This window comes from Zophobas morio, unplaced genomic scaffold, assembly GCF_036711695.1.
Source record: "Zophobas morio isolate AGI-343-1 ecotype UQ-CSIRO unplaced genomic scaffold, CSIRO_AGI_Zmor_V1 ptg000058l, whole genome shotgun sequence".
Taxonomy (NCBI): domain Eukaryota; kingdom Metazoa; phylum Arthropoda; class Insecta; order Coleoptera; family Tenebrionidae; genus Zophobas; species Zophobas morio.
This window is the reverse complement of record NW_026972163.1, coordinates 4,595,899-4,605,509: the sequence shown is the minus strand read 5'-3', so window position 1 is coordinate 4,605,509 and position 9,611 is coordinate 4,595,899. Positions and strand designations below refer to the sequence as shown.

The window sequence follows — 9,611 nt, the reverse complement described above, 5'->3', positions numbered from 1 at the left end:
TATTGTATGTGTTACTAACTTAACTTGGGTCTTGCCAATTTAGCTCCAGTGGTGCAAATGCTTTGTTTTCATGGTGCATTTGCTTGGGTTTTAATTTTGCAACAGTGCATTCTTTGGTTCCGGGACTGAATTCTCCATGTCGTCAGACGCTTTGGCCTGGGGGGGTTCTGTTGGCCCTTAGACGCTGGGTCGCATCTCCTATAAGGATGAGGTCAGTCGGCCTTGGATTTATGCGGCTGCATTCTCCCTTGGGCGTGTGAGCGCTGCGACCAATAGATTTCGTTCCGAGTTCCATGGGTGTGCTTGCTTGGGTTTTCATTTTGCAACATTCTCAATTTTTGGTGCAATTTCTTCCGGTGGTGTATTGGCTACTAACTTTGCATTTGTATTGTATCTGAATTGTATCTGTATCTGTAGTGTATTCTGTATTGTAGTTAGATTGTAGGTACCTGTATTGTATTTCAATTGTATTGTACTGTATAATGTTCTATCCCTCATTAACAAATCCTAGCCCTCTCCTTTCCTAGCGAGATCTGCTCCAGACCTTCCCGTGGTTCTTTCTGAGCATCAACTATCGAGGACAGAAAATTCAAATTCAAAGCCAGCAAAGTTTCACAAAAATCTTGAAAATCGCTCGTTGGTGGCCAACGTGGAGCAAAAGAGACTTTTGTAACTCTACTAACTTTGTTAACTTTGTATTATTAAGGAAACAAAAATATATTACATTTAATTTATTATTTATAAGGACAAATAGTCGTTTGCCACACCGATGCTCATTTTTAGATTAAATGTCCACAAAACGCGTAGATGTTCAATTTGTGTCCGGGGAAATACAATGTTTGCAAGTAGGTACTTCGTACTTCGAATATGAGTATCTACTCAGTTTTATTCATACCACCCAATGTCTCGCTTCAATGTTTGACTATTATGTTGATTATGAGCGCAACGCTGATCAACTTCCGTATCCGAATTACCAATGAAATAAATCATTGCGATTTGCACCTGAGGTAGTTCGTCGCACATTTGATTGACTTCGTGGACGTATGTCAGCTTGTCGTCTTCTCGGCATAAAACGACACAAAATTATTTTCACCGTCTGTAAATTTTGTCTTGAGAATTTTAAAATATTGAAAATTTCAAATTAAATCCTCGAATAACGGTAAAGTTTGAGGTTTTGTCGAAACCAACAAAGTGAATATACGTAAATGGAATGGCAGATCAAAATTAATAAGAAACTTTCGCAATGCGTAACTAAATTCACTTTAACGAACACTTTTTCTTAAAATAAACGACGTTTTTTGTTACGAAAAAACAAACAAGGACTGGAAATGCAATAATACTTTTCACAATCGCACGGAAGAAATAGTTTTGTATGACACGTCAGTCAGGCGACAGGTCCGTCGGGAAAGCCAACTATTCAAATTCATTCGAAGTGGCGATTCCCATGCAAAATTTTTAAAATTTTTTTATCTTTTAGCCGGCTTATTTTTTATAAATATTCTTACATATAAACCTTCTCCTGACGATAAGGAACACGTAAAAAAAGAATCGTCCAATTCGGTGCAGCCGTTCTGAAGTTATGGGCGTACATACATTTCGGCGATTCATTTTTATTAATATAGACTAGCTGACCCCGTGAACTTCGTTTCACCTACAATTTAATTTTGAATCTGCAAAACCGAATGCTTTTAAATCTTGCAAATGTTTTAAACATATGATAAGCATAATAAATTTTTATTCAAAATATATTTACTTATCCCCTCCAAAACATTGATGACGTCAGCCCAAAATTTTGCCAAATGAATCCTATCTAAAATGTCCAAAATAGGATGAGACTATACTTGTGATTTATCGTTCCATCCATATTTTTTAGTTTTGCTTATAGGGGGTGTCTCAAAAAAATTAATCACTGAGTCAATTTATTTTATTGATTGAATGAAGAATTGCCAGACTGAATTTTGAAATATTGCAACGTTTGGAAGTTACTGTTTGACATGGTACGTTTTTAATCAAAATATATCTATTTATCAAGCTCAAAAACTTGATGGCGTCTTCTCAAGATTTTGCCGAATAAATCCTATCTAAAATGTGCAAAATATCATCAGTATATTTTCGTAATTTATCATTGCATTCATATTTTTTGGATTTGCTTTTACAGTGACTCAAAAAAATATATAGATCAGTCAATTTATTTTAGTGAATAACTCAAGAGTTGCAGAAATGAATAAGGTACTTTGAGCTCTTGCAGACGTTTTAAAGTTATTGTAAGCATGATAAATTGTTAAGAATATTTATTTATTCCCCCCAAAAAATTGATGGAATGGCTCACTCGATTTTGGGAGATAATTTTGGGAATACAATACAGCTATTTTTAGTATTACACTGCACCAATCCAAGGTGGTATACGTGTTAATCGTAAATGTTGATTAGGTGAAAATTGTGTGAAGAAAAGACTCAACTCGAAAATGCTGAATATGCTTCATTATACTTTTGGTGCGAAGAAAGTTTTGTCGAAACAACGTTCGATCAATTTTTTGACAATGGTTGATATAAATAAAACTCAATAGATGGTCATACTCGAAATATGAAGTATCTACTCAAATATCATATCAAAATATTTCTAGTTTTTCTAGATGATGCTAATCCTTCAGTAGGTAACAGTTGATGCTCAAGTATTATCTCGATACAACAAAAAAGGAAAACAGTGACAGTGTTCAACCATCAAGGCAAAAATCGAGTCACCAAAATATAAGTTAGTATGGGGTAGACACCTTGAGATGGGAATCTCTATGGCCAGTGTCAGAAAAAACGCACTGCACAATTTATGCATAAATAAAAGTTAATTACCTGAAAAGTTTTCGATATTCCCGTTTTTCAAACTGAATGCACCTTTTGACGACGTTCCACGTTCATGAAAGTCGACATGTTTAGTTAAAATTCACTCTTACAACGATCCTACTGGTTTTCTAAGCTGCTTTACAGACAGCTCAGTTATTTGCCACGGCGATGCTCATTTTGAGATTAAATGCTCACAAAACGCGTAGATGTTCAATGTCCGGGGAGATACAATGTTTCCAAGTTGGTACTCAGTACATAGAGTAGATGCTCAGGTATAGGTATAAGAGTAATAATGAAGTACGTACTTATTCGTACTTCGAATATGAGTATCTACTCAGTTTTATTCATACCACCCAATGTCTCGCTTCAATGTTTGATTATGTTGATTATGAGCACAACGCTGATCAACTTTCACATCCGAATTACCCATGAAATAAATCATTGCGGTTTGCACCTGAGGAAGTTCGCCGCACATTTGATTGACTTCGTGGACCTATGTCAGCTTGTCGTCTTCTCGGCATTGTAATGAACTTCATAAAACGACACAGAATTATTTTCACAGTCAATCAAATCTGTAAATTTTGTCTTGAGAATTTTAAAATATTGAAAATTTCAAATTAAATCCTCGAATAACGGTAAAGTTTGAGGTTTTGTCGAAACCAACAAAGTGAATATACGTAAATAGAACGGCAGATCAAAATTAATAAGAAACTTTTGCAATGCGTAACTAAATTCACTTTAACGAACACTTTTCTTAAAATAAACGACGTTTTTTATTACGAAAAAACAAAGAACGATTTGAAATGCAATATACTTTTCACAATCGCACGGAAAAATAGTTTTGTATGACACGTCAGTTAGGCGACAGGTCCGTCAGGAACGCCAACTATTCAAATTCATTCGAAGTGGCGATTCCCATGCAAAATTTTTAACATTTTTTTATCTTTTAGCCGTCTTATTTTTTATAAATTTTCTTACATATAAACCTTGTCCTGACAACAAGGAACACGTAAAAAAAAAGAACCGTCCAATTCGGCGCAGCCGTTCTGAAGTTATGAGCGTACATACATTTCGGCGATTCATTTTCATTAATATAGATTTCTGGTTGTCTCCGCGAGTATGATGACCTATTGGTTGGCGACGATTCATTTCATCCCTTTTTCAATTGACGCTATATTTATAGTAAATTATACTATAGGGTTAGGGGTAGGGACTTTTTAAATGATCATTAGTCAAGCATTCTTGATATAATGAAACTTTTGTTTTTTGTGAAAAATTCTTCACCTGCTCAACATTATTTTACCAAACGCTAAAAGTATTAAAGCATATTTAGAAGATATATTTGGGAAAGTAGCTTAAAAACGTAAACATTTACAAAATTTAGTAAATCATTATCCAATTCTACTGAAGAAACTTTCCTTATTTTCCATATCCGTGACCTCCAAAACCAGTTCCACCTCCTACCCCTATACCTCCAAAAGTTAACCCTCCTCCTAAAGCATTTCCATAACCTACACCTCCTACAGAAATTGGAGCAGCAGCAATTCCTGCGGCCACTGGCTGACGTACATCGAATCTTGAAGTTGCTGCACTTGAAATTCTCACTGGAGCGGCAGCTAGCACAGGAGCAGTAGCTACGACTGGGGCAGCTGCAAGCACGGGAGCGATGTGGGCCGTGGTGTAGGTTATGAGTCCTGGACTGATGATGTCGTGTCTGGACTGTTGACTAACAGCAGTTGGAACTACTACGGGTGGAGCAGCCACGGCGACAGCAGGAGCAGCAACAGCAACCGGAGCAGAAACTCCGTGAATAAGTCCGGGTTTAGCTGTTGCGTATGCGACTAAACAAGACAGTACTACGATTTTGAACATTTTTGATAAGCTGTGATCTTTTCAGTCTACACTTGCTGAATGTATGTACCGATACAATTCGGATAGTCTTATATACCTGTCAGTGGCTAACTGAACTGTGAAATGTGTAGTACTGGATATGTAAGACGATACAGGAAGCGAGACTCTAGTTTCAGAACTTATTAAAATAGGTCAATTATTGCGTTTCATACCTTTCACAAACATATTGCTGTGAAAAACGTGAACACAGATGAATGCCAATAAAGCGTGTTATTAAATGTATAACATTTTTATAAAGTTGGAGGACTTTGTTTTAAAGTGTTATATATTGTAACATTCTACACACACACACACACACACACACACACACACAACATATTGCTTCTCCCTTTAATATCTTTTTGTTTTATGAAGGTTTTAACACAGAACCGTTATCATTGATGTTGACCCTTTTGCAAATACAAGTAACATGTTTCTCAACTGATTTTAACATGTAGTCCTAAATAAGGAATTTAACTAAAATCTGTTCTGAAGTTATTTAAACAAAATTTCATTCCTATCTAAAGCTCAATAATTCAACTAAATAGTCTGGTGGATAGTTTTTTGAGATACCTGCGATATAAAATTTGATTTTGCAGATGTATCTTTTATTAAAAATAAAATTTTGATAAAATCAATATAATACGTAGATTGCTCCATTTATACATTTCTTTGAGACATCCATCATAGTGGATTACGAGACTACGGATGTTGAAACGTGTTATTGCTCATACTGTATTTCAAGTGAAATTTACTTTGCAAAATTTTGAAAGGCGAACTCTTTACGAAGTTGTATATTGTAAAACATTGGGCACAAAAATAAGAAAGATAAGAAATTTTTGGTTATATATTTAGCTAGGGGAAGCGGAGAAATAGCGACTATCAATGCATTGGTGACTGGCTATTGACTTATCAACTTATCATCTTATCAAATATAAATATGTAGTTTTTCATGTTGGGCCATCTAGAATAGAAGTTTCATTATTCTAGTACTACTTGAAAGGCACAGGTGCAACTATGTTTTCACGTAACTGTTACAACGAGTGTAGTATACTTAAATAAAAATTGGTGAAATGTTATTTCGACAGAAATTTTCTCGTCCCTGAAGTACAATAAAAAATCAGCTTTTTCGAAAAATGATAAAATTTGATTATGCGAATTTTATTTTTTTATGAGAACCCTTATAAGTTAAAACAAAGATATAATGATAAAGATCTAATGTTAAAATAAATGTAAATAAGCGTGCTGCGCGTATGTTTCAAATGAGTTTTCCCTTAAGAAAATTTTGTAATGACGTCATTAACATTTTTGTAAGAACACGTATGTCTATTATTTTGGATAAATGCAGTAATACTAATGATAACAATATTCTATTCCCAAATTTTCGGGAAAATGAAAACAGGTGTTCCTGATTTTATCAATAAAATAATCTGACTCATTCATTAATTTAAAAAAAAAACTCAAAAACTCATTACCAATTACGACAATTTAAGAGGATCTTTATTTGAAATCAAACGCTTACATTTTATTTTTTACATTGTGCCCATCATCGGAATTAATCAAAAATAATTATTTTTAAAACGCAGAAAAAGCAGTCCGTTGTATTATTTACAGGGATATCCCAAATAACTCTTTGTAAGAGAACATTTCAAAAAATATAAACTATTCTATTGTTTTATGCACATACAGAGTTATTCACGAGAAGCTCTACGCCTAAAAATTTCAAGACGCAACTAGAAATACAATTTCATAACCATCTTTCAATTTTCAAAAAGATAAAACAGTTGTCTGCTTTTTATAACAACACTGACGTAATGTGAAATACTATATCATACTGACATTTTGTTAGAACTGATGGAGAGTGTATGCAAACGATGAAAAGACTGATAGGGATCTTGATATAATATGCTGAGAGCTTCAATCAAAGACTGCTATGTAATTGTATTATTGTTTGCGTTTTGAATTTTTTAGACGACATCTGGTGAATAACTCTGTATATTTTAGATTTTCTGATATTCATTTATAAATGAAAAGAAAACTACATAGACAAATAATAAAGATTTATTAGAAATCATTTATTATAATAATATTATAATAAGTTAATCTAATCAATGCATATCATTACTTGGTCTTAGTACCCGTAATGATAGAAGTCTTGCCTGAATGCCGGTCATTTCCGGGTCAGTGGTGGGTCTTAATAATATTATTATAGTAGGTAGTACATTACTTTACAAGGAAGATATCTAATTACAGAGCAATGAAATTAGAATGTAAAACATCAAAGTCAAGGAAAACGAACAATACATACAAAAAAACACAAATAACTATACTCAGCAGGCGTTCTAAGGTATCTAAACCTGAGTTTTATATCCCTAGTATTTACTGCGTTGGCACGAAAATAAAATATACTGCTTGAATGGTGAGGATATTTCTTCTCTATGTTTTTTTGCCATCGGAGTGTCATTAAAAAGGAGGGTTTATTAACCGTCGTTGACATAAAGCTACAAAAATCCCTATTGTCTGCGGATGGAGTAGAATTTCTCTAAAGAAGTAAGGGCTCTTGGAACTCAACATCCTCATATTTTGCGAATTCATGTATACAGAAACATGGAAGAGATAGCGATCTAAAACATCATCCTCCATGTTCCTGAACTAAGGTCAAACCATAAGGATGCAGGTGCAAATCTTGTTTTAATATCCCTTAACAATAGGAATAGCAAAGATCAGTTTGTTGTGAAAGAACACGTATAGTGTGAGTTTTTTTGGGTGTCCACTAGCTTTTTTTCTTTACACAGTTCCAGTTTCACGGAATAAACTTACACAGTGTGTACAGTACACAGTTAAATTGGTTATATTGCGAGAATTTCTTCTTGAAAATCAATTATTTTTCAACTGAATAATGCATTGACCATCCATATTGTTACGAAATAAACCCATGGGCCGCCCCGGTACGACGCCTATGGGTTTTTTAGTATGTGCGGCGATGATGGGTGTCTCATTGTCGGTGATGGCGGCCGGACGGCGTTCGCTAAAGAAAAGCCTGGGAGCGGAAGTTGCGATGGGTGCTCCAGAGTAAACCTAGAAGCGGTGACGGCGACTGTTCGAGAAGGACCGCGTGGCTCTTTAAATGGGAACCACCGTCGGGAGCGGTCAGTGAAGTCCAGACAATGGGAGAAGTAGAGTTTAGTTAAATCCATTCCAGTCGGAATTATTCTGTATATAATCGTTGTGTAATTAATCGTGTAAATTCGAGTTAGTGATTGTAATTATCGTATTAACTGAATAATTTTTAATCAAAATTGCTACACATTTATTTTTGAAGTTTACAAAACGAAAAATTGGGCGGTACTTACGTGTATGGTGTTTTCAACAACACTTTTTATTTCAAAGCCAAGCTAGATTAGAAATTTAAAGAATCGCAGATATAAAAAAATAGCAGTAATTAAATCTTGATTTGTTTTGGCAGTTCAAGTAAAACACCATTTGACATGTGCTCAATCTTTAGGAGGTTTACCTTAAGTTAATTTGGGCTGTCTGAAAATAGTGCAATTTTATAAAAGAATTGAAGGTTTTTCCCGATTTTTATTTTTTTTTAATGTACTGAATTCTTGATGTTCTATAACGCTGTAATTATTATTATAGGAATGTTAGGAAAAATAACAGCTGTACCTCTTAACTTCTTGCAAATGGTCATTTTTGCTGCAGTTGTTGAGGTATTTTTGAGATGAGACTTGATGGTTTTAAGGTATATTGATAACTAATAGATACTGTTTTATGTGGGAATTAATTTATTTGCATATTCGTTAGCAAAATAAATATGTACAAAAGGTGATCGAGGAAGGGGCAATAAATTATCACTTCAATAAATATCTAAACAAACTACTTTTTAGTAGTGGGCGAGACCGCCATAACCGAAAGCGGGAGCGGCAGCGTAGGACAAAGCTGGGGCAGCAATAGTTTTGACTACGGGAGCAGCAGCGTAGGAGAGAACTGGGGCAGCTTTAACGACGGGGGCAGCAGCGACTACTGGGACGGCGGCTCTAGAGATCTGCAACCAATCAATAACATTGAGACAATAGTTTAAACTTTCTCTCATAGATGGAAGTGTATAAATTAAAAATAGATTGAATCCGGTTATCAATTAAAAATTTCAGAAAAACAATGAAGACTTTTTTACTAGAAAGTAAAATATTTATATGAACGTACTTTGTAGGTGTTTTGGTAAGAGGTAGCAAGGGGTACGGCGGTCTTGACGGCAACGGGGGCGGCAGCAACATGGGCGATAGGAGCAGCGGCAACATGAGCGATGGGAGCGGCAACATGAGCGATGGGGGCGGCAACATGAGCGATGGGAGCGGCGGCTACCACAGGAGAAGAGTAAGCCAAACCGATGCCCCCGGCTTTAACGGCAGCGAAAAGGGAAAGAGCGACTACCTGCAAACAAATTGAGGAAAACGATTTTTTATCGCGACTGTGTCACTTTTTCCACTTTAAAGTCACTTACAAGTTTGAACATTTTGGTATATTGTTTGTGTTCGTTTGTTGAATCGAATGATGTTTGGGGCTGCTGGCACCGCTTTTATAGTGAATCTTAGTGGTCTAGACCCTAACTCGCAGAATGTTCTGGGTCAGGGTTATGATGTAACAAGGACCCGTTTCACTTTCATTTGATTGTTGCTACTTGAACGATGATTTATTGAACTGTTTTTGCGAATTAGGTGCTATCTAGTTACCGTTTCCATTAGTTTTATGTTAAATATTTTTTTAACTAATTTACTATATTATTTATTGTTGATGAAATAACTTTTTAGCTCTTCATCAGTAAATAAAAAAAATATAAATTTTGTTGAAGATAAAATTTAATGTTTAGCTATGTGAATCTT

The 9,611-nt window shown here is 35.0% G+C and overlaps 2 protein-coding genes across 2 annotated transcripts; both read right to left on the bottom strand.

The window, feature by feature from the left end:
- Positions 1–4,257: 4,257 nt before the first annotated feature.
- Positions 4,258–4,710, bottom strand: LOC135143231 (cuticle protein 64-like). The gene has a single exon (XM_064075110.1). The coding sequence runs from the start codon at positions 4,708–4,710 to the stop codon at positions 4,258–4,260; it is 453 nt and encodes a 150-aa protein (XP_063931180.1).
- A 3,794-nt stretch (positions 4,711–8,504) lies between these two features.
- Positions 8,505–9,275, bottom strand: LOC135143350 (cuticle protein 16.5-like). Its single transcript, XM_064075207.1, has 3 exons — positions 9,233–9,275; positions 8,935–9,162; positions 8,505–8,776 (listed from the first exon to the last, which is right to left on the bottom strand). Exons 1-3 carry the CDS (start codon positions 9,242–9,244, stop codon positions 8,615–8,617), a joined length of 402 nt encoding a protein of 133 aa, XP_063931277.1. The 5' UTR covers positions 9,245–9,275; the 3' UTR covers positions 8,505–8,614.
- Between the last annotated feature and the right edge of the window lie 336 nt (positions 9,276–9,611).